The sequence below is a fragment of the Cyprinodon variegatus genome, unplaced genomic scaffold (genome assembly GCF_000732505.1).
Source record: "Cyprinodon variegatus isolate N-32 unplaced genomic scaffold, C_variegatus-1.0 Scaffold285, whole genome shotgun sequence".
Taxonomy (NCBI): domain Eukaryota; kingdom Metazoa; phylum Chordata; class Actinopteri; order Cyprinodontiformes; family Cyprinodontidae; genus Cyprinodon; species Cyprinodon variegatus.
Window position 1 is genome coordinate 197,771 of NW_015150738.1, and position 23,210 is coordinate 220,980.

Consider the following 23,210-nt stretch of genomic DNA (forward strand, 5'->3'; position numbering starts at 1 on the left):
CATAATATTCACTGCAGTAGTTTTCCAATTGGAGGATTGAAGAGTTTTACTTCATTAAAAACGGAGTGTTCTTTTGGTTGTTGTTTTAAGTCATTAAACACTCCTGAATGTTTTGCAAATTTCTAACAGAAATTTCACAAATATGCAAAACCTGTTTTGTCTGTTAATCTTAAGCTAGTCTTTTTTTGTTGTGGGTATGACTGTAACAAACTTAAAAAAAAAATAAAACAAAAATGATCTAAATAACAACAACAAATTTGCTATGAAAAGATGAGAGGATCAAATCACCCTCTTGGAATTATGGCATTATTCTATTTAATGACATTTTTCATTAAAAATATGATCATATTGGTCTTGTTAGTCCTCTGGATATTGGTCTCAGGATTTGTAGTATTACAGTCTATGTTCTGGGATAGGAGTGATTACTTTTTGATTAGTTAAGAGATATTTAGAAATGTAAATACTGCTTCAGTTCTTTGCTAGCTGTGGTTTCATGTCTGCACCTTGTGATTATATCCATGGTAAAAATAACTTTTAATCTGATAATACACAGCTGTGTGTCGTCAGAAGCAGCTTCTTTACAGGACTGGTCAGACACATTTTACCAAGATCACAAACTTGAGGAAAGAAGAGGACAAAAAAATCAGGAGGATTTTTAAAAGAAACCTAAAACTCTATAATCTTCACTTTTTAAATACTTAATATTTTTTTATAGGCATATAAATCTTTGTTATCTAATCTTATATTTAGGATAAGGAGGAAGGTGTGTCACCAACCCGTGGTACTTAATGCAAATGTTTTTTTTTTTTTTACTCCCCACTGTGTCTACATGTTATTAGGGCTTCTTTTGGAGTTGCAGACAGAGTGTTGTTGATGAAATAAAGAGGATTTCCCAGGTGTGTGATATAGCATGGTGCTGGTGAAGATTCTCCATCATCCAGGTCATAGTCATTCCAAAAAAGATAAAGAAAAAAACAAAACAATCCACTGGACTTTGTTTCCAGGTTTTAAGCTGTTTTGCGTCCCATCCAGGAAGCTTTTTCATAAAAAAAACAAAACAAAAAAACTTGAATTGAAAAAGCTTCCTGGATGGGAAACGAAACAGCTTCAAAGTTGGAAACAAAGTCCAGTGGATTTTTTTTTTTTTACTTTTTTGGAATGATATAGCATGGTGTGAAACCAGAGCTTGCTGCAGTGTCGATTTTAGGCAATGATTGAAAAAAATGATAATACACAGGAATCTGTTTCAGCTAGTAATAATTTATTAGTTAATGGAAGCAAAAATTAATAAAAAGGCATTAAAACTAATTAGATTATCTAAACCAATACACTCTGACTACTGAATTTCAAAGTGCCTTTAGCCTGTCATTTTTTCTGGTGTTACATGCATCTTCAAAACTGTAATTCTGTAATTTTTCATTTGTTTTTATGAAACAATTGGGGGAAAAAAAAAAAGGTTTGATAAACTGTAATAATTTTATTTTTATTCCATAAATTTTGGATTGTGCCTTACTAGAAGCTTGTAAAGACATTATTTTTATATCAGGTTTGGGGGAGTTTTAGCTTGAACCTCTCTTCCTTTTGTAGATTCTGTGGCATTTTATATATTTTAGTTGCTTCAAAAATTGTCTTGCCATTTCTTTGCATGTTTCGTCTTTGGTTTTCAGACTCACTTGAACCTCACTTGTACTGAACATGACGGATATTAAAACAATGCGCGATGTTTTGATAACAAAATGGCTGATCTTCTCTTGAAACACAGGTTCCACTTGAAAAACAAATTACAGTGTGTGTTTTGCAGCAGAGTCATGTATGAGTCAGTGCTTCTTACGTAGAAGTATCACTTAAAATATGAAGCTTGTTGTCCTGACGAGTTTTTTGCACTGGAATGGCTTCTAACATTTTAAATGCAGTTTTGATTACCTAATTGTTTATGTTTTATTCTATACACTGCCAAAAGGAAATGCTATAGCACATTAACCATACTTCTGCTTGGTGTTCTCTTTACCTTTTCAGATACATAATGCAGCTGAGGAGCCAAGAGTGCTGTGCATAATTCAGGACATTACCAGTGCAAAGACGATCAATGAGAGGCTGACTCTCAATCTGCCTGCCTCCACTACTCTCTCTAAACTTTATGAGGATGTTGCCCAAAAAGCTGGATATGTGAATGGCACTTTTGATTTGGTCTGGGGGAAAACTCTGAACATGGTGAGACACGTCGCTCCTATAATGTTGTAACACTGCTTTTAGGTATGAATATGTTCAGCTCTTTCCTGGTTGGAAAAGTAAACCTAACAAATGATCTAGTTAAAGTGTTGCTACTACTTAGTTGGCACCATTTCTTTGTGCAAAAATATCAATTTTCAATCTCAGAAAGAGCCCCTGACTGGGCAAAAAAATAAAATTAAATAAACCATGTAGACCAACCTTTGATAAAAAAGGTATGAGCTCCATGTTCATTTTCAATGTTTATTTTATGTACGTTTGCAGCATAAAAGCTTCAGTGATGATTTGAAGCATGATAAGCTGTTGAATAAATCCTAATTTTAACATTGCCTGTAATGCAGCTTAATATTTGGAATGTGCAGCATTCGGCTGTAGTCACAGCCCCCCTTTTTTCTTCTTCTTCCAAAATCCATAAATGTTATTTTCAGCTCTGCCCTAACACATTGTTGATCTTTTAATATCATCTAAAGGGATTAACAGAACCTGCTTTAAGTACAGTGTTCAATTCCTGACTAAATTGCTGTTGGTGTGGATCAGAGATCAGCTGATCAAGATTAAGTATTCAGAGACAATCCATCCTGTTTTAAACTGCGTTATTAAGAAAAGAAAATGCTGTTGTGACACTCGTTTGTAGGAAAACTGATAAGACAGACCCATTACACCATGACCTCACAAGTAGGAGCTCTACCCATTGTCCTCTCTTTGGTCAACAGGAGAGCATCAGTGTTTAGAAACGGTCCTTTTTTAATAATTTTTTTTCAACAATCTTTAATAACTTTATGTGTAATCCCTGTACAATAATAGTAGCACTAATTAAATAATGTTTCTACGTATCAGAGGTTTGTAGCTGCCTCCTGTCTCCCAACTTCCCACCCTGCCTGATCAGAGCGTACTAGTTGGTTTGGGGTGTTGTGCTATCTTCGCACAACAGTTGCCAGAAATGACATGATAAAAGCAACCAACTCGGCTTGTCTTTAAGATGGCCACTTCTTCACTCTTCTGGTGTCCCATACTGTTATTGTAAAACCAGATCATAAAGCTACTAATAGCCTATAGCTTTAGCTGTGTGAAGCTATGGGTTAAAGAATTGGTTGGTAGAGGCAATACTTTAAGTTCTGTTTGTCATGAAACGTGTCTGCAGCGAAAACTACTATATAGAAACCTTTGCCCTTCATATTAACCGGGCTTTACAGCTGCAGCGGGCTCTGAAACATCAATTTGAGTTACATCCTCATTTTACAAGGGTCGTTAGTCCTTTTCTTGGTTAGTCCATTTTTGCCGCAACTTCTATTAAAGGTGGTGTTTTATTGTGTTTTTAACTGAAGCCATAGCAGCAACATGTTTTATTTTATTCTTATTCAGCTGGTTTATAGATGGTTGTAGCAAAAAGCTAAAGTTTATTTGCAGAATTCTTTTAATCATCTATAATACAAAGTTCAAGAATACAACTTGTAGCACAATGAGCCACATTTTGAATATGTACTATTTAGATTTAGAGTTAAAAACTAACAGATGCAGCAAAGATAAACAAGTTGTTGTAGTTTTTTTATTTTATATTTTTGTTCCAGTTTGCTAGAGCTTCTGTGGCTCTAAGAGCTTTAAGTATCCAGTTCAAACCCCATAAGCTTCCATGCTGGGTTCCCAAACAGACACGTAGCCCCAGATTGCTCCCTAGGCAAGCTGCCCACTGCTTAGCAAGGAGTGGGCTAAATGCAGAAGGGTAATTTAATATGCAATAATTATTTAAAGAAAAACTGATTTGGATATTTATACTTAAGACAGGCTGCTAAAATATAGCCTCATTGAAGCTACTGAGAAAAGATTTTTGTTTTGTGCCATCAAGTTATGTAATGAAGTTTGCATTGGTGTTGCTATCTGCTACATAGGCTAATCTATAAAAAATGTCCCAAACAAGCACCGGATTTTCCTATTTTCATACTTCAACAAAAAGGGTGTCTAATGAATGTAATGTATCAGTGAGGTTCTGTTTCTTTCTCTACATAATATTCCCTTTTCTTAAATGAGCCCAAGCTAATCCTGTTGCTGACCTAGGCCAAAGCCCAAGTACTGTGCCTGTTATCTCACTGAGTAGGTCAGTGGATTAAGGTACTGCTTCCACTGTTGCGCTTGCTTGCTCATCCCCAGCTCGTCTTCTGAAAGACGGCATGTTTGTGCTCCTCACATGTTGGCTTCAAACTGCTTCCTTTACTCGCATCAGGACAGGAATTTTGTCGAAAATGGATTTAATGGGAGTCTGAATATTGTTGTAAGCTGTATTTAACAATGTTAACCTTTTTAAAGGCTTGCTTTCTGTTGGAGTATTAACAAGCAAATTTTTTTTAAATCTCTTTCTTACCATGAAGGCACCGCTGGAGCATAACAGTGAGATGTCCCTGTCTGATTCTGGCTTTGAACCTGGTGGTAAGAAAAATTTTCTCCAGGTTTCAGATAAAGACGGAGAGCAACCACAGGTTGCATCGGTGAGTGCTTCATATTAAAGATGAGTTTTTTCTGACAATGTTTTATTTCAATGTTGTTTATGCATAACATTTTTCAAAACAGATATTTCTAGCTTGTCAGCTTCAGGTAGATTTTCTTCTAATTCTGGGATTTATTTTTGTCAATAGGATGAATCAGGAACAGCAGAAAGCAGTGGGCTGGAGGATAGTTCTCAGGAGCGGTTCATCGGGCCTCTGCAGAGAGATGGCAGCGCTGGTGGCAGCGGTGACTACAGCAGCCCATCATACTCCTACTCATCCATCCTCAGCAAATCTGATACAGGTAAGTGTTGCTAACCTCTGAATGTTTCCCTGTATTTTTATTTTTTTATACTAACTGTTTTGTTCATTACTTCTGTCTGCCTGCAGGTTATGTTGGTTTGGTTAACCAAGCAATGACTTGCTATTTAAACAGTCTCCTCCAAACTCTTTTTATGACTCCAGAATTCAGAAACGCTCTCTACAAGTAAGAAGCCAATTTAAATTTGTTTTATTGAAGCCAATAAAGTATAAAGTTTAAAACACTCCCTTCTTTTTTCTAACGTCAGCTGGGAGTTTGAGGAGTCGGAAGAGGATCCCGTCACAAGTATTCCCCATCAGCTGCAAAGGCTCTTTGTTCTGCTGCAAACAAGTAAGAAACGGGCGATTGAAACAACCGACGTGACTCGGAGCTTCGGGTGGGATAGCAGCGAGGGTGAGTTTTATCGCTCTCCTGTGACTAATCATACGGGTTTGTTTGCAAGTGAATGACTATCTGCTTTTGCATCTCCAGACTTAAATATCCTTTGTAATGGCTTTGTTTTTCAGCCTGGCAGCAGCATGACGTCCAGGAACTGTGCAGGGTCATGTTTGATGCCCTGGAGCAGAAGTGGAAGCAGACTGAACAGGTAGAAAGGACAGTTTTCAGACTTTTTATTTATGAAAAATAAACTCAGCAGCTCCAGAATTTAACTTTGGGGCAAAGATACAATTGGCAAAGTAGCCCTAGGGTTGAGCTTTTATTAATTGTTTTACACGCACGTCTGTTCCACCAACACATTTAGTCATATAATGATTCAACACTGTTAAGAAACATCTTCTAGTATTTTCTTCTATTTTAAACAAAAAAAGAACTGAGACATTGCGTTGTGTGTTTATTTCTTAGGTAATGTTGATCTATATGAAGTTTTATGATTTTCAGCCTTGCTGGTTTTTGGATATGGAAAAGTAAATTAAAGTAAATAAAATTCACTTATGAGATACTTACTGTATGAAAAAATTAAATAGAAACAGAATACCACAACTACACATTTTACTCATTAATCTTGCTGCTTAATTTACATGAAATAAATGTTATTAGCTTTGTTTTTTTCAGCTTATATTGAAAGTCCGATTTTAATGGTTAAACTGGAACAAAATTACAGGAAAAGAACCTTTAAACCTCTAATTTGTGTGTCTGTTCGGTTAACTAAGCATATAACCAGACTAAATTACTAACCAGTTTCAGGTTTTAATAGCTCCTTTACTCTATGAAATGTGGAACAGACAAACGTGTTGCAATTGTTATGAGAACATAAATTGAGTAGATGCATGCTCTTGATAATTTTATTAAGTTGTTGGATTAAAATTTGCAAGAAAATGTAGCATGGTGATTGTTGAAATAATGCCTCTGGACGTCCTCAGGCTGATCTGATCAACCAGCTGTACCAGGGAAAGCTGAAGGATTATGTACGTTGCTTAGAGTGTGGATACGAGAGCTGGAGAATCGACACCTACCTTGACATCCCTCTGGTGATAAGACCCTTTGGAGCCAGTCAGGCCTATGGAAGTGTGGTAGGTTTTTCTTTTCAATAAAGCCAACTTGAAAAAGGAGACCGGTGCTTAAAGCTCATTTTGATTCACTTCACCTCTTTTTGATATTTTAAACTGTAATCTCAATGGACTTGATGTATTTACTGTGCCGCTGCAGGAGGAGGCCTTGCAGGCGTTCATCCAGCCTGAAACCTTGGATGGCCCCAACCAGTACTTCTGTGAGCGCTGCAAAAAGAAATGTGATGCCCGAAAGGTGAGGGTAGATAAAATGTGAAGCAGCGACAGAAATACAGCGTTCTGCAGCTGAGCTCATCTGCTCTTTTTATGTTCCTTTACCCAGGGTCTGAGGTTTCTGCACTTTCCCTACCTGCTGACATTACAGCTTAAAAGGTTTGATTTTGACTACACCACTATGCATCGCATCAAGCTCAACGACCGCATGGCTTTCCCCGAGGAGCTCGACATGAGCCCGTTCATTGATGTGGAAGATGAGGTGAGAGCGTCCATCACTACGTGATTTAGATTAGATAACGGCCCATCAGCATCACAGACATTATGTTGATGAACCAAAATGGGATTATTTTTATAATACATGTGATGAGGAACATGATGTAACAGTTATTGAAAGATTGTTTGTCCATTTCTTGGTATAACTTAATTTATTTTTCATAGATTATATTTCCCCTAATGTGAAAAAGAAACTTTAATCTTTGAAATTTGGTGGGGAAGAAAAGCAAAAAGGAATCTCCAATTATTTGTTAGCGTTGTGGCAACACTGTGGCAAGCCACAGTTCCTCCTCAAAAAAACTGTCACGCTTAATTTCCAGCATTTCTAGTGTAGTTTTGAAAGTTTTCCTAAATGATTTCATCACATAATTGCATATATATATACAAATAAATACATTTAACTCAAGATAAACATTATGTAAAAATATAGTATTCCAGATGGTTATTTTAACCTGAACTGAAACTAAATCAATATAATGTTATCCTTTTACACTGAAATACACTGGTGAGAACCCTTTGGTATTGAGAGAAATCATCTTCAACTAGTCTTCCTTGCTCATTTATAAAGGTAGAGCAACATAAACTGGTTGACCCTCTGGGGGATATCCCCACTGCTTTCTTGTGTACTCCGTGTTTTATACAGCATCCTCCATGAACTATAAAAAACATCCCTTTTAATAGCAAAACTATAGATGGCTTTAATGGTAGTTTTCTTTTGAAATTATAATACCACCTATATTGATAACACTACTACTAAAAATTTTATTTTCTCCAAATATGTTATTATAAATAAGTCAATTAATAAAGCTGCGAGAGAAGGAGTAGAATGTTCCTGAGCAGGAGCACAGAACAAGCCTGCGTTGAGTCTCTCTGATGGACAGTCCTGTGAACTATCTGCCGTTGCAGCTCACCAGCCACAATCGGTTAGAGCGGAAAAAGGCAAAGTTAGGGGAGGTGAAAACCTCAGATAAGTGTGCCTTTTCCAGAAAACAGCCTGATTTATGGGTTCAACCTCTTCTAGCTTTAGTGTATTCTGGCTCAAGCATGGCTGGTAGAACTGATTGTGGCCCATTAAGAGTGATTGTGATTTATATCCTCTCATGATGTGTATTAAACCATGCCACATTGATTTGTGCGCGCCAACCTTTGGACCATGGATACCATGCAGCCTGATGTTTCCTTTTAATCCTTGAACCCTTTTTGTATTGGTGCTGTCTTATCTCGCTTAACACACTGCTGTGTGCATTCTGCTGTCTGTCCAGGCCAACACATAATAGTGGAAAACTCTCCCATCTTTATTTTTTTCAACCTTCATTGTTCTTTTGAAATTGTTCCTTTTTAGAAATCACCTCAGACAGAGAGCTGCACTGATAGCGGGGCAGAGAATGAAGGCAGTTGCCACAGTGACCAAATGAGCAACGATTTTTCCACCGATGACTGTGTTGATGAGGGTATCTGCCTGGACAGCACCAGTAGCACAGAGAAGGCACTGAAGCCAAAGGTAATCATCTCGCTTGCCTTTCTATGGATTTGTTATTACCTTCTTACTTTTTAAGGACTTTATCACTTAAGGCCTCTGAAGCGGAAACATTCATAGACGTACCAGAATTATTGATTATGACCAAAGTTGATGGAAGCTTAGAAAATTTGCCCATCTTTAATCCTAAAGTTGTAGAAAATTGTGGGGAAGGCAGAACCACCTATTTTAAATAAAGCATTGCAGCTGTAATGCAACTTTTGCAAAGCATCAACGTGACAATAAAATATAAAATGCCAACAGAAGAAATCAGGTCATATAAAGCATTCATTTTAGAGTTTTTTTTGTAAATACCAGGAATCATTAATTGGTATTTATTTAAGTCGATCGGACCTGGATAATGCCAGTTTGATCCTTGTCTACTACAAACTTGGACTTAGCCATTCAGGCAAATAGAGTTTTCTGTTTAGGCTTAAAGATGTTCTGAATCTGCTCTACTGAATCTACTTAAGTTCAGATCGAATATGGCTGCCAGACATCTAAAGCATAAAAAAAAAAAAAACATTGGATAAACATTTTGCTTGCATATTCAAAGGTAATATGATGACTGAAACTTTCAACTTAATAGTTACACTATACACTTACAATATGTTTCATATTAGTTTTTATTTCCTCTTCTTTCATATAAGAACTTCATAAATATCTTTTTGAAAATCTGTGTTTTTTACATTTTAAATCTCTTGGTCTCTTCATGTCCTAGCAGCTAATCAAACAGACCAATTTCATGCGTGTAACTGTACTTGGTGTTTTTTCAGCAGTGAACTTTCATCTAACTAATGTTTCTGTTTCCATTCGTAGAGCTTGCTGACCTTTGAGTTATTCTCTGTCATGGTCCATTCGGGGAGTGCTGCAGGCGGACACTACTACGCCTATATCAAGTCCTTCAGTGATGGCCAATGGTACAGCTTCAACGATCAGCATGTTAGCAAGGTCAGACTCAACCTTAAGGGGGGTTGTTTATCCTTTAGCCAGCGGACAACTTTATGATAGATTTATTAGATCACTTTAAAAAAAAAAAAAAAAAATCTTACCTTTATTATTAAATTTTTTTCATGTTTTGAAACGATAGATCACCCAGGATGATATCAGGAAGACATATGGGGGGTCCTCAGGGAGCAGAGGCTATTATTCCAGTGCCTTTGCAAGGTCAGCTTTCTGCTCTCAGCACCATACCGTAGATTTTAATGTTGTTTTCTTAGTTAAAATAAGGAAATTGAATATATTATAAATTAATCTGGTTTAAGGGTGAATTTATTTTTTTCCTTTCTAAGTTTAAAAAGTTTTCTTCTGTCTCTTTCCCAACAGTTCTACAAATGCTTACATGCTGATTTATAGATTGAAAGATCCCTCAAGGAACGCAAGTAAGAGAATAACACACCCAGAATTTTTTTTATCTTCTTAATTACAGATTTTTACATCAGATTAATGGCCATAATGATATTAAAAAAAAAAACAGTATATTACAGATTATATATTTTTTTTCTTTTTTGGCTTTAAGAGGTTGAAGTAGAAACATATCCATACATTTGACTTGCAACAAACGTTTGTAGTTTATCTTTGCAGGCAGGTATATTTTTAAGGTCGGTCTCCATCAGGAGCCACTAGTGAACCACATGCAACAGATGGTCAATCTGACTCTGATTTAGATAATTTGGAGTGTGGTAGGACACACGTTTTATTCATTTATTTGTTGAAAGAGCCCTTTGTGTTAGCAGTGTCTGGTTCAGGGGTTAGAACCCTCAGGTTTGCTCTTTTTTTTTTTTTTTTCCTTTAAATGCGAAAAACATGAAGGCTACCTTGTCGGTCATAATTATTTATCAACTTCATGCATTTGCTTTTCAAATCTGGTGGACAGGAAATTGGTTTGGGTTTTTTGTTCTTAGTGTTTCCGTGCATCTTGATCAAATTGTCTGAAATTCTGTAACCTTTTCCAGGAATAAGGTACTATAGATGTCTGTTGCATGAGCTAATAAGTATGAATGAAAATGACTTCCAACTGGGACTCTTCAGCGTCCAAAACAAAACTTTTATCTCCTTGGCTTCCATTTAAAAAGTATTAAGTTGCAACAAATCAGTTATGTTGCCTTTTCATCTCATGACATTATTCAATATCTTTGTTGTCATTTTCTCTGCCCTTATTGAGGTTGCAAATCTGCAAAAGGCTCAGTGTGTTGCTATTTTTTTTCAGAGTTCCTAGCTGTGGAGGATTTCCCAGAGCACATTAAGAGTTTGGTTCAGAAGGAGAAAGAGTCAGAGGAGCATGAGAAGCGCCTGAGGGAGATTGAACGCAACACTTGCAAGGTAATTTTTTCATTGTTTAAGTTTATTGTGTTGGGTTTTAAAGGTGGGATTATAGTAACACTTTATCAGCCACTAAATGATGACCTGCATTTTCATCCCAATGTTCAGATCAAGCTCTTCTGTGTGCATCCTGTCAAAATGATGATGGAGAGTAAGTTGGAGGTTCATAAGGATAAAACCCTTAGAGAAGCAACAGAAATGGCCTACAAGGTGGGTTGAGTAATCACTGCCATTTTAAATTAGACTGATTGTTTGAAATACTTAACAGAGAAAGTGATAGATAGGATTGGGAAAATTGGCCACTAAACCAAAATAATTTTGACATTTTGGGTATTTTCTCAGCTGATGGAGCTGGAAGGAGTTGTCTCTCCTGACTGCTGTCGCTTAGTAAAGTATGATGAGTTTCACGAGTACCTGGAGCGGTCCTACGAAGGCGAGGAAGACACTCCTATGGGGCTTCTGCTTGGAGGCGTGAAGTCCTCCTACATGTTTGACTTGCTCCTTGAGACACGTCGTCCTGATCAGGTCTTTCAGCCGTACAAACCTGGAGGTTGGTTATCTGCTGACATTTTAGATATTTGGATGTAATGCAACATAGTATGGATTACTAAGTGTTCAGTCTTTAAGTTTTGTGTTTTTGATTTACCAACAGAGGTAATGGTGAAGGTTCATGTTGTTGATCTGAAGACTGAGACCATCGGCCTTCCAGTCAGCGTTCGAGCGTACCTGAACCAATCCATATCCGAATTCAAACAACTTTTAGCACAGGTTTCTGAAACTTTTCAGTTCTTACATTTATTTTATTTTAACATCATGTACAGGTACATCGCAGTGACTTATTCAATCGTTTAAAACTTAGAATATTTCAGGGATTTATTTTCAAAAGTATTATTCATAAAGAATTAATTCCACATCAAGTTCAATAATTTTTTGTGTGATTGTTATGAATCCCAGCTGAACATCATTAAAAATCAGGATTTTGTTTTATATCGTCAACCTACTAAACAATAAGTCCTTCTCCTCTTTAATGTGGTTTTGTTTTTCCAAAGACTCTCAGAGGTGAGCAGAGAATTCTTGAATTTTAAGGCTAAAAGTGAATAAGTAATACAACTGAATAACATGATTTCAAAACAACAAAGAAGAAACACTTCTCAAAATCAATTCTTCCAAAATAAAACATGAAACAGTACTTAAAGTAAATAATGTGTACATGTTAGAATTAATTAAAGTACATCCAGTGACAATATCTACCTTTTACTGTGTATTAATGTGACCTTAAAGTATTATAAAAGGCTTATTAGATAAGAAGTAACATTAAAAAAACAATAGAAAACTCTTTAGAATATAATCTTTACTTGTGGGTCAGAGTCTTCAGCATTTTGGGTTAAAAACATGCTTGTGAGGAGCAAGAGTTGAATGATGGAATTATTACCTAATCTAAAATTAAATTTTTATTATTTTTTTTCCTTCGGCATATGCAACCATTTACCTCCCACCTCTGCTGACTCTAAATGTGAAAAACCTCCACATTCTGCTGAACAGTCATCAAACATGTGGTCCTCCTGTTTCTTTCCACTATATCGTCCATGAATGGGCCTTTTTTTGACACTCGATGAAAAACCAGCCTCTTTAGGAAAGCCTTTAAGGAGTTTCTGCTGATTAAACTGTATATCAGCAGTTTATTTTTCAGACCTCATCCTGATCATAAAATGATTATTTCTATCAAAATTGTTATTGCTCTTAAACTTCTAAAGTTGATGAAAAATATGTTTAATATTTCTGTGATTAATCTGGATGAGGTTTACTTTTTGAATGGCTAAATCAACTGTCAGTGTTGCACTGTTTGAATACTTTTTGTGTTTTGTTAGGCAACAGGTCTATCTGCAGAAACAATGCGAGTGGTCTTGGAGCGATGCTATAATGACCTTAGGCTTCTCTACGTTCCACACAAGACGCTGAAAGCCGAGGGATTCTTCAGGAGTAACAAGGTATCTTTTGTTCCTTCATTTTGTTGTCATAAAAATTTAAAATGCAAAACCTCTAACCAAATTTTTTTCATCAGGTTTTTGTCGAGAGCTCAGAGTTGACGGATCATCAGGTTGCTTTTACCGAATCGCTCTTGTGGAAACTATTGGACCGCCATGGGAACACGATCCGTCTGTTTGTCCTGCTGCCCGAGCAGTCTCCTGGTACTTTGGCCAACAGAACTCTTTGCCAAAAAGCAGGAGAAGACTCTGATGGTCCCTTTGAAGGATCAAAGGGTATCAGGAAATCTGTAGACGCTATACTGGAGGCCAGCACAGAGAAGTTAAAGAACCTGTCTCTACAGCAGCAGGGTTCCAGTGCTAGTGACAGCCAGAAAAGCTCCGACACCAGTGACTTTGAACACATTGAGTCACCGACTCAGGAGGCGGAATCGACCTCTTCACTGTGCATGGCCGCAGACAGCAGGGAGCTAGAGAACCGGATAACTGAGTCCTCTGAGGAGAACCAGTTTGTTTGCGAGGAGCGGTCAGACTCTGAGGTGAACAACGACCGCAGCACTAGCTCAGTGGACAGCGACATCCTGAGCTCCAGCCACAGCAGCGACACGCTGTGCAACGCTGACAGCGGCCCCATCCAGCTGGCCAACGGCCTGGATTCACACAGTATCACCAGCAGTCGACGTTCCAAAGCCAACGAGGGCAAAAAGGAGACCTGGGACACGGCAGAGGAAGACTCTGGGACGGACAGCGAGTATGACGACAACGGGAAGAGTAAGGCAGAAGCTCAGTACTTGTACTTCAGAGCAGAGCCTTATTCTCCGGATGACGCTTCCTGTGACACGCAGAAATGTAAAAAGCTTTCCACTTCAACTTACACCAAATTTCAGAAATTCAAATGTTTTTAATGGGATATTTATGTCTTTCTCAGGTTTAGTGGTTCATGTGGACAAAAGAATAACGTTAGCAGCATTCAAACAGAACCTGGAGCCGTACGTCGGAGTCCCTTCGTCCCAGTTCAAGGTGTTTCGAGTGTACGCCAACAACCAGGAGTTTGAGAGTGTACGGCTCAACGAGACGCTCTCATCATTCTCAGATGACAACAAGGTAAGGACGAGTTGCTCAGGATATATTTTATTTGGGTGACATTTTTTTTTTATTTAACTGAACTTCTGCTGCTCAGATAACCATTCGACTGGGAAGAGCATTAAAAAAGGGTGAATACAGAGTCAAAGTGTTTCAGCTGCTTGTCAACGAACCAGAGGTAAGTCCTTATTAATACCCAGTGGTTATGTTGGTATGGCACTGGATTTTAATCATCTTAGCTGGGGTACATTTTGAGCAAGGCAGTGAACTAAATGGCTTAATTTGGAGTTCTTTTCAATTGCCAAATGGTTTTTGTTTCTCCAGCCATGCAAGTTCCTTGTGGACACAGTGTTTGCTAAAGGCATGACTGTAAGACAGTCCAAAGAGGAGGTGCTCCCTCAGTTAAAAGAGCAGTGTAAGCTCGACCTCAGCATCGACAGGTAAGTTTAACTAAATCAGATTATTTTTCTTGTTAGACCAAAATAGTCATTTGAAACAGTTGATGAATTTGTCTATTTATTTTAGGGTTCGTCTCAGGAAAAAGACATGGAAAAACCCAGGGACGGTGTTTTTGGATTACCATGTCTATGAGGAAGACATCAACATTTCCTCTAACTGGGAGGTTTTCCTGGAAGTTCTTGATGGTAAGAGAGTTTTTAAATCACCAGCACTCAAATACAATTTCTAAACTGTATATTTTTTTAAGAAAAAGGCCATCACTTCATTTTCTGTTAAGACAAAGTCTTTTTACGTTCTTCCACTATAACAACAAAGATATGAGATTAACCATGATCTCCCACAACCTTCATATTATCAATGATTATTAAACGTTTAGTGGAGGATGTTCTTTTTCCTGGTGGATCATCAAAATAAGTGGTCCTCCTAATTGTCAATCCTTCCGGTGATATGTTTACCTAAGGCCGTCCTACATGCTCGTCCCCATTTTCAAGCATCAGCTTTTAAACAGAGGATGCACACAAGGACAAATTGGCTCGTGCACGCTCTCGCACGCGTTTAATAGTCGTTCCCTCCAGGGAGCGAGTATAGGGTTGTGCATGTGCATTTTTTTTTTTTAAAGTGTAGGGTTTTGTTTTTTGTTTTTTGTTTTTTTTAATTTGCGAATATCCTGAACTATGCCTTTAAAATGTAATGGAATACTGCTTTTAAATCAGCATTTGCTTGCTTTATTCTCAGATTCAGAGAAGATGAAGTCCATGTCACAGCTGGCTATTTTGACTCGGAGGTGGAGCCCTGCTACTATGAAGCTGGGACCCTTCCAGGAGGTGATTCTGGAGAGCAGCACTGTAGAAGAACTCAAGGAAAAGGTATTTCTGTCATGTCCTTTCACTTTAACTCTGTATACAAGATGTAACATGACGTCAACTTTGACAAAAGGCTGTTAATAATTCACCATAGGTTAAACAAAAAAACATACATCAATTTAGAGCAGCTATTCATTGCTGCCAAGGCAATAATGAGAAAAAGAAGTGCCAATGCTTTCCATCTTTCATGAAATATTGTTTCTTTGTGTGATTGTCGCCATCTGGTGGCTATTGTTAGTAGCAGTATCCTCTTTAGTGTTAAAACATGTATTAGGTTAATGGCATGTTTTTAGGTTTTTCTTTACATCTTAAATAACAGGTCATAATGGTTGATACTTCATATGTAGTTTGCTGTTTTGGTTATTTTCTTGACAATCATCTTTTTTCCACATTTCACACATTTATTGCTTTCATCGGCTTGCACAGATTGATCTTTAACATATTCTGTTTGTTCCTCATTTTTTTTGCAGCTCAGTGAAATGAGCGGTATTCCTTTGGAAAACTTGGAATTTGCAAAGGTTTGAACATTTCGGCACCTCTGACCTTATTTCTTCATATAAACTTCCTTAACTTATAAGCTGTATGTCTCTGCTGAACAGGGTAGGGGAACATTTCCATGTGATATATCCGTGTTGGAAATCCACCAGGATCTGGACTGGAACCCAAAGGTGACGACTCTGAATGTGTGGCCTCTATACATCTGTGATGATGGAGCCGTGGTCTTCTACAGGTAATGAATGATATTTCTGATTCATGCTTTTGCTTTTATTTACTCCATATTGACATTGATTGCATAAAGAACAAAACATTGAACACGTGATGATAAACCACACTGAACAAATAAAGCTCTAAAATGCTGTTTTGTTAATGATACATTCTAATTGTAAAAGACTGGCATTCAACATGGGAGTTTCTCATCTCAAAATTAGATTTTTTTAAATTTAATCTTTTAGGTCTGACTACAAAAAGAAAATTGTAATGAAGATAAAACTGTACAACGTCTGACAGTTATCAACGGCTTCTTAATATATTCTTGAAAGATTGGACTAGTTTAAGCTCAGGGATAGGATGAAATGAGTTATTGTGCTTTTTCAATAAAACAGGCCTACATGTAGCCTAATGAATGATTTATGAAGTTCTAATATTTGTATTTGTCGTCACAATAGATTGCAATGGACTTTAAGATACTTTTATCATTACTTAGTGTTACCGCAAATCTGCAAACCCTGTAATGAGGTGCAAAATGTATTTTTATCTAAATCTGTAAGAATTGAAATAATTTAAGTCTTCCAATGTGTTTCGGGTAGGTGGATACTTCGAACTGAATGTAATATATTAATGTAAAACTGGCTTATATTGATGGCCTCTGGGATCATTTGTAAGAGTAAAATAACAGAATGGATCTCTGTTGCTGCAGAGACAGCCGAGAAGAACCTCTGGAGCTGTCGGAGGACGAGCGTAACGAGCTGATGAAGAAGGAGAGCAGCCGTCTGCTAAAGACAGGACACCGCGTCAGCTACTCCCCACGCAAAGAGAAGGCGCTAAAGATCTACCTGGACGGCGGCCCTGTGAGGGACCCGGGTCAGGACTGAAGCACAGACACAAACCACTCTCGGCTGATTGGATGGCCTGGCAGTTGGGGGTCCACCAGGCGTCTGCACTTTGACGCCGCAGTGGCTGGAAATGGAGCAGCATTGTGAGGCGCGTGTTCTCACAGAGCTGATTCAGAACCCCCGTTATGTACCATAGTGTAATGTACTGTAAATCTATGAGGACGTTCAGAAGCTAATTTTACAGAGAAGACTCCAATACTGTATAGACAAATCACATGACGTGGAGGTGTACAGGATAGGACTGTAAAACCAGTTAGCAAGGCATCCATCCTGTCTTTGTAAGAGTCCTGTGTGCTTTGAAATCAAACTTCCTGTTATTCTGTGTCCATGTCTGAGCTGAACAGTGTTAATTCTTGCTTCTCTGCATCTTCTTCTACTGTTCTCATCCTGCGCTGACCATTTCTGAATGCTTTAGGAGAAACAGCTCTTGACCCAGCCTTCCTCCTCTCCATAACTTGGAAGTTAAACATCATTCACAGGTTTTGAGGTGAACAAAAGCAACAAATGTCACTCTAACACCCACATTATGTGCTTTGGTTTGCTGCTTTTCATCCCTTGCTTCATGTAGTGATTTCATAGGCTGTCGGTCCTTTCATCATAAAGTACAATGAAGCAAATCCAAGATTTCTGCTACTGTTTAAGTTATTCATTTGCTTCAGACCCTGTCATTACAGTTAGGTCTTTAGCAGGTCACACATCTGCTGTCTGTTTAGTTATATTTTTAGAAGATCTGTTTGTTGTTTTTTTTTGTTGTCTTTTGCACTTTGTTAGCTAAACATCCACAGCATGGGTCATCGTTGTCCTGTCTGGTGGGGACTCTTTGGGTTTTTGTCAGGGGTGCACTAAGTTTATCTGGGTCTTTCGACGCTTCTATTTGGTGCAGCTTGATAGACTGACGGCAAATAGCCTCCTGTCCGGGTTAACACCCCTGAACTGAAACTCAGCATTCAGGCTACCCTGGACTCCTGGTTGCCACCAGCTTTTCACTGCAGAAGTGTCGATGTTGGAGAATTCTTTCTTTGATGTTTATTTCTTTGAAATTTGAGATCATATGTGAAAATAACTAAAGATGATTTTAGAAATAAATTAAAAGTGCTTTTTTTTTTTGATAAAATGACTTTCTTATTTTGATCATCTAAACAAGTGTTTCCAAAAAATTTTAGTCTTACCATTTATTCCGTGAGCAGAACAACAGATTGGATTAATGGTCCACAAACTCCTGCATTCACAAGCATTAAATAACTGGAATGATGCTTCCAACATAAATTTTAGATCAGTTTCTATTTTAACACAATGATGCATGAAAACCATGAGGTAATGCAGCCACAAAATAACTTAGCATTGGAGGAAAAAAAGGAATTGCATTGAAATGTATAAATGTAGATGTTACAGAGCAAGATGTAGAACATAATCTATGAAAAGCCAGAGCTTGAAATGCCTACATATGAAATCCATTACAAAGATATTCCAGTGGATTTTATTTAAATTAAAATTGCATAGTTATTTGCATTTAAACCAATACCTTATTGGTTACAATAATCACACCGCATTATCAGGCTATTGATGTTATGTTAGACCAGTTAATCCAAAAGTTATTCTTACTACTTTCAGATGTTATTAATGTTTGTCTCTTAAAGGAAATGATTTGGGCATCTCTCAAACGATATTAGTTTTGTAAAAGTATCAGCTATAAAAAAAAAATTTCTCTTCATAAAAGCGCAATATTTAGTTTAAAATAAATTATGTTTGGTGAAATCCTTTTTTGCATATTTCAACTAGAATATTGCCTTTTTTTTATGGTGATGAGCTCTGAGTCTGAGGTATGAACCCATTATATGTCAATAAATCCAACCTTAGCTTCAGGAATCCAGCAAATCTAAGATGTTATGTCTATTCTGAGGACAGGTTAATAAAATGATTGTCATGTTATTTTAAAATAATTTAGGCTTACTTTAAAGGTTATAGTGAGGTTTTTACCAGCAAAGATGAAGACAAACCCTTTTCCAAGGAGGCATCTAATTTAGGCATTTTGAAAAATGGATGAGAAACAAATTACAAATAGAAAATAACTTTAGCTTTAATAACTTGTTTATTAAACGTGAGCTTAGACATTTATATATATTTTTAAGTTTTTCAATTTTAATTTATAAAGGAACGTCAACAGTCTCTAGTTATATCATGCATTCCTTTGTGCTATTTCTTTTAACAGCTGTAATGTTTTATGCAGAGGAGAAAACATTTCTATTGCCAAAGGTTTTAGCTTTAATACAAATTTTATGTTGCAATTACTGCTGCTTTGGGTTTTCTGGTAACATTTTGTTTTTATTTTATTCAAAATAGTATTCATTTCTTTAAACAATTAGACCTAAAGTTTTCTTCTTTGCAATTATTTTCTTAAAACTCAGCTGTCTATCAGGCTGTTAATGGGTCAAGCTTAAATCACTGTAGAATTAGAAGACTGGTTAATATAACCACTGTTGTTTACAGTAAGGAACAGTTATCTCCAAGGAAAATGTGGAAACAATAATTTTGCACCAAAATAGCCTGATGAGCAAAGAATGGTTGCTAAGAATAGTGCAGCTGACAAGAGCAGTAACCCAGAAATAAAAGAACTTCACTGGTGTCCATTTCCTTGCGACAGAGAGGATTTTAGAATGCCAAGTGCCAGAGCTTGCTTAAGGCAATGGCTTTAAAATTGACAAAAAATCTGCAAAAAAAAAAAAAAAAATGCAATGGACAGCAGGAAATTGGTACGAAGTTTCTCTGAAAAATCCTCCTGTTTGGGGAAATCGTTCTGGAGAAGAAGAGGTGAGTACTACCAGCTGTGCACTCAAGCATCCTTGCATAAAATACTAATTCTCCCAAAAGAGTAGGCTTCCTTACAAACCACTGCTGTTCATAAAGAGAGGGACCGAAGTCTACATCAGCATCTTCCATTAAAATTCAGGGATGGTTTCAGTATTTTCTGGAATGAAGCAAGAGGTTGAACTTTAAAATGTGGAACCTCCCTAGATCTAAACTTCACTGAGAATATCTGGTCTGTTTCAATATATAAAGTATGACCCTTGCTAATAAAACTTTCGTGAATACATTTTTGGCACCTAATGGAAACTTTTTATCACGATCAGTGAAACAAAAGAAGGTTTCAAATGTATATTGCTAAAACTACGGGGAGTTCAAATTATTTTTTTCAGCTTTGTGGATAAAAACCCAGTCATAAGCTAAAAAAAAAAAAAAAGAGCATTCCATCGTTAGACTGAGACACATATGGAAAAAAGTACAATGAATATTGAATAGAGGAAAAGCAATGTCTTCTTGGCATACATTGGGGACATTTATCCCCTTAAGAGCAGGAAGCAGCACAAGCTGAATGAGACTGAATATCTTATTTCAGGTTCATATCGATCTAAATGCCGACTCTCTAGACCTAAATAGCTGATATCAGCTATTACTAACCTTCCTATCATCCAAAGAAGATATTAATTATTTAAGCAACATTCAGTATAATAATTGTGTCATATCATTTAAACGTAAAGTATAAAAGTGATATCAGTTATTATTACTCTATTACTACCTTTTAATCTAAAACTTTAGTGGAACAGTAGAGTCTGTAAGGACTTTCATTCTGCTTGTCAAAATGACAATCTACTCAAGCTTTTGTCTAAAGGATGTAGTCGATTTCTGAATACAGGGAGTCTGTTAATTCCTCTTCACTTGAGTCCTCTGCTTTCAGACACATGGACCCTCGCCTGTTGAACAGTAAGGAAGGAATGAGTAAGGACTTATTCACATACGCTGCAAGATACTGTAAGAACAAAGTGCTGCACTCACCCCAGATGCTGGCACTGAAGATCTCCTGCACATGGACAGTGTTTCCTGGGTTTATCGTCCAGCGTCTTCCAGGACAGCAGCTCCATCAGGTTGTTGGAAACGCCAAAGCAGCGTTCACGTTCAATCGGCTTGGCCGAACATACAGGGAATAGCAGGGCTGCACAAAAAGAAATGGGTCAATACTGAGAACGATACACAGTAACCGTCGTGGGCAGGATGTGTTGTGTTTTACCTTTATGAAAAGCGCAGCAAAGATCTGGCTTACAGTCAGTCTGGTACTGACAAGTACTGCCAGCTTCTCCTTTGGTAGCGTTTTGGCTGCACTGACCCCACACACACATCTGCTCACTGCAGCACTCCTCATCTTTAGTACAAGACTAAAAAAAAATAAGAATATTGTTTAAACTCTGGTGTCTAAAATGCACCAAAGAAGTACCCCAGTGTTTATTAGAGTTAATCCCTGCAGCAGCATTAAATATTTATTCTTTTTTAACCATGATGTCTGAGGACTTTACTTAATGGTAAATCAAATCAGTGGGGTAGTTTTCTTGTAAAGATGCTAAGAGGAGCATGATCTATATGTTATTTCTAATGGATGTTTTACTGTCTGGAAATGTGAGCAGAATAAAGATCCTGTCCTCTGTGTATTTCTGCTCCTTCTATGCTGCACCTGTGGTTGGCAGACTGCCAGGCTGTTCATTTTTCCATTTATTTTATTCTGCAAACCTCCTCCAGAGTAAATTATATCAAATCTGGAAACCAAAATGTTTACATAAATGTAATAAAAACAAATCTTGTGCAATCACATATGAATCACATAAAATGATAAACTCGTATTCAACATTGGCTCAAGCCGTCCTTCCATCTGAAGCTCTACACTTACTAGAATTACATTTGTGGACTTCGCTGCATTGCAGTGCATGTGAAACCCCCAGTATCCTGACAGAGTATGAGCAAGACGCTATATACCCCACTGAAATAGAGTCACACCATCATAATAACACCCTGCACCTGCAGTCTCACGTACAAAAAATGTTCTTGACAGGATGAAACTGGATTGTATGATAAAAAATGACATTTAGGGAGGGTTATAGAAAATTAAAGATTTCCTACCATATCAGTATCTTTACATGGCTGACACTTGGACTTATGTGTGTTGGACAGGCAATAGCTTCCTTTCCCACAGTCCTCACTCGTGATGCATCCCTGGAGAGGAAAAATAGAGATAACATCGGATGTAAGCTCCGTTTTTTTTAACATTATGCTCCAGAAGTTGAGAATTTTATTCAAAATAATGACTCGACAATTTGATCAGTTAAGAATCCCAAGGATTGCTAAACATTCAAACCACAGAAGGTTTATTTTCTCATCCTTACTATGAATAAGTAATAGTTTTCATGCATGGCTCTGAAAAAAAAAGAAATACACTGTATTTGGTTGGACACGGCTGAGTCCGTCGATAGCAAACATCATGCAACATTTATAGCGCTGGAGAAAATGAGCTTTCAAATCTAAAAATGGAAGGAATGAGGAAAAAAAGAACAACTTACTTGATTGATATTGTTATCCAAGTCATTGTCTAGTACAGGTGTAGCAGTTACGTTGATTATTCCCTGTGCAAAGTTGAAATATTTCTTAAGTTTTACTACCAAGGTAAATTGTGTCTGACTTTTGTTTACAGCTTTTATTTATGTTGATCAACCTGTTCTGCAGAGGAGTCCACAGATCCCTCATTCGTGGCCTTATCAGTCTCATTGGGATGACTCTGCGGAAGGTCATTGGCTTGAGGGGTGTCAATGTTGTTTACCTAGATGAACAATAATAGCCTACAGAATAAAGACCATCATATTCTTCTGTTATGTAGCTACAGTAAATTTAACTAGAATTTTTTTCCCCCTAGATTATCCTCTCCAGTAAAAATATCCATCTAAGTAGCCAAGTGACAGCAGCATGAAAGCAAGGCCAATTCACGCAGACAGGAGGCTGCAGCTGAGGGTTGCTGCCTACCTGGGGAGATGCGTCGTCTGGCTTCTGCTGCTGATCCTCCTGCACTTGCTGTACAAGTATGCGGTCGAGCTCTGATGGTCCCTCCACGATGTGATTGATTCCAGACTCTGCTATCTCAGGGAGGATGCCATTGCAGACTGCTGTCAGCGCCAGAAATGTAAAGATAGATCGCATCATGCTGCTGCTGGTCATCCTGCTGCTGCTGCTGCACACTGAGGAGAAGCAGGAGGAGGAGGAGGAGGAAGAGGATGAGGGGGAAGGTGTGGCTGCTGCCTCCAGACACAAACAGCCTCGTCACAGCAGAGCAATCACATCACAAGCAATTCTTAAACACCCTTTTTGTAAAAAGGAGTGCTACCGCAGGTCATTCATCCCTGCCATCAGACTTTACAATGCAGCACTACAACTGCAATTTTTTAATTTGTGCAATAACTAATGTGCAATCACTATTTAATACCCCCATGCAATTTTACATTTAAATATATATATATATACATTATAACATT

The 23,210-nt window shown here is 37.5% G+C and overlaps 2 protein-coding genes across 2 annotated transcripts in view; one reads left to right on the forward strand and one right to left on the reverse strand.

Annotated features, from left to right (window-relative positions):
* The window catches only part of usp47 (ubiquitin specific peptidase 47), a 20,401-nt gene extending 2,465 nt beyond the window's left edge, over nucleotides 1-17,936 (forward strand). Inside the window, exons 2-28 of the mRNA XM_015383449.1 lie at nucleotides 2,017-2,211; nucleotides 4,593-4,709; nucleotides 4,857-5,010; nucleotides 5,097-5,193; nucleotides 5,276-5,421; nucleotides 5,535-5,614; nucleotides 6,390-6,539; nucleotides 6,676-6,771; nucleotides 6,859-7,011; nucleotides 8,368-8,526; nucleotides 9,361-9,492; nucleotides 9,632-9,708; nucleotides 9,868-9,923; nucleotides 10,751-10,863; nucleotides 10,972-11,073; nucleotides 11,206-11,413; nucleotides 11,516-11,631; nucleotides 12,732-12,851; nucleotides 12,926-13,697; nucleotides 13,777-13,952; nucleotides 14,029-14,109; nucleotides 14,256-14,371; nucleotides 14,457-14,575; nucleotides 15,126-15,256; nucleotides 15,724-15,771; nucleotides 15,853-15,983; nucleotides 16,671-17,936. Of these exons, the coding sequence (XP_015238935.1) occupies nucleotides 2,017-2,211; nucleotides 4,593-4,709; nucleotides 4,857-5,010; nucleotides 5,097-5,193; nucleotides 5,276-5,421; nucleotides 5,535-5,614; nucleotides 6,390-6,539; nucleotides 6,676-6,771; nucleotides 6,859-7,011; nucleotides 8,368-8,526; nucleotides 9,361-9,492; nucleotides 9,632-9,708; nucleotides 9,868-9,923; nucleotides 10,751-10,863; nucleotides 10,972-11,073; nucleotides 11,206-11,413; nucleotides 11,516-11,631; nucleotides 12,732-12,851; nucleotides 12,926-13,697; nucleotides 13,777-13,952; nucleotides 14,029-14,109; nucleotides 14,256-14,371; nucleotides 14,457-14,575; nucleotides 15,126-15,256; nucleotides 15,724-15,771; nucleotides 15,853-15,983; nucleotides 16,671-16,845 (4,020 nt within the window). The 3' untranslated portion in view covers nucleotides 16,846-17,936. The remainder of the gene's footprint in view (nucleotides 1-2,016; nucleotides 2,212-4,592; nucleotides 4,710-4,856; nucleotides 5,011-5,096; nucleotides 5,194-5,275; nucleotides 5,422-5,534; nucleotides 5,615-6,389; nucleotides 6,540-6,675; nucleotides 6,772-6,858; nucleotides 7,012-8,367; nucleotides 8,527-9,360; nucleotides 9,493-9,631; nucleotides 9,709-9,867; nucleotides 9,924-10,750; nucleotides 10,864-10,971; nucleotides 11,074-11,205; nucleotides 11,414-11,515; nucleotides 11,632-12,731; nucleotides 12,852-12,925; nucleotides 13,698-13,776; nucleotides 13,953-14,028; nucleotides 14,110-14,255; nucleotides 14,372-14,456; nucleotides 14,576-15,125; nucleotides 15,257-15,723; nucleotides 15,772-15,852; nucleotides 15,984-16,670) is intronic.
* dkk3 (dickkopf WNT signaling pathway inhibitor 3) lies at nucleotides 17,607-22,926 on the reverse strand. The gene is made up of 7 exons (XM_015383455.1): nucleotides 22,705-22,926; nucleotides 22,400-22,504; nucleotides 22,248-22,310; nucleotides 21,811-21,903; nucleotides 20,930-21,074; nucleotides 20,698-20,854; nucleotides 17,607-20,615 (listed from the first exon to the last, which is right to left on the reverse strand). The coding sequence occupies exons 1-7, from the start codon at nucleotides 22,894-22,896 to the stop codon at nucleotides 20,528-20,530; spliced, it is 843 nt and encodes a 280-aa protein (XP_015238941.1). The 5' UTR covers nucleotides 22,897-22,926; the 3' UTR covers nucleotides 17,607-20,527.
* Nucleotides 22,927-23,210: the final 284 nt, after the last annotated feature.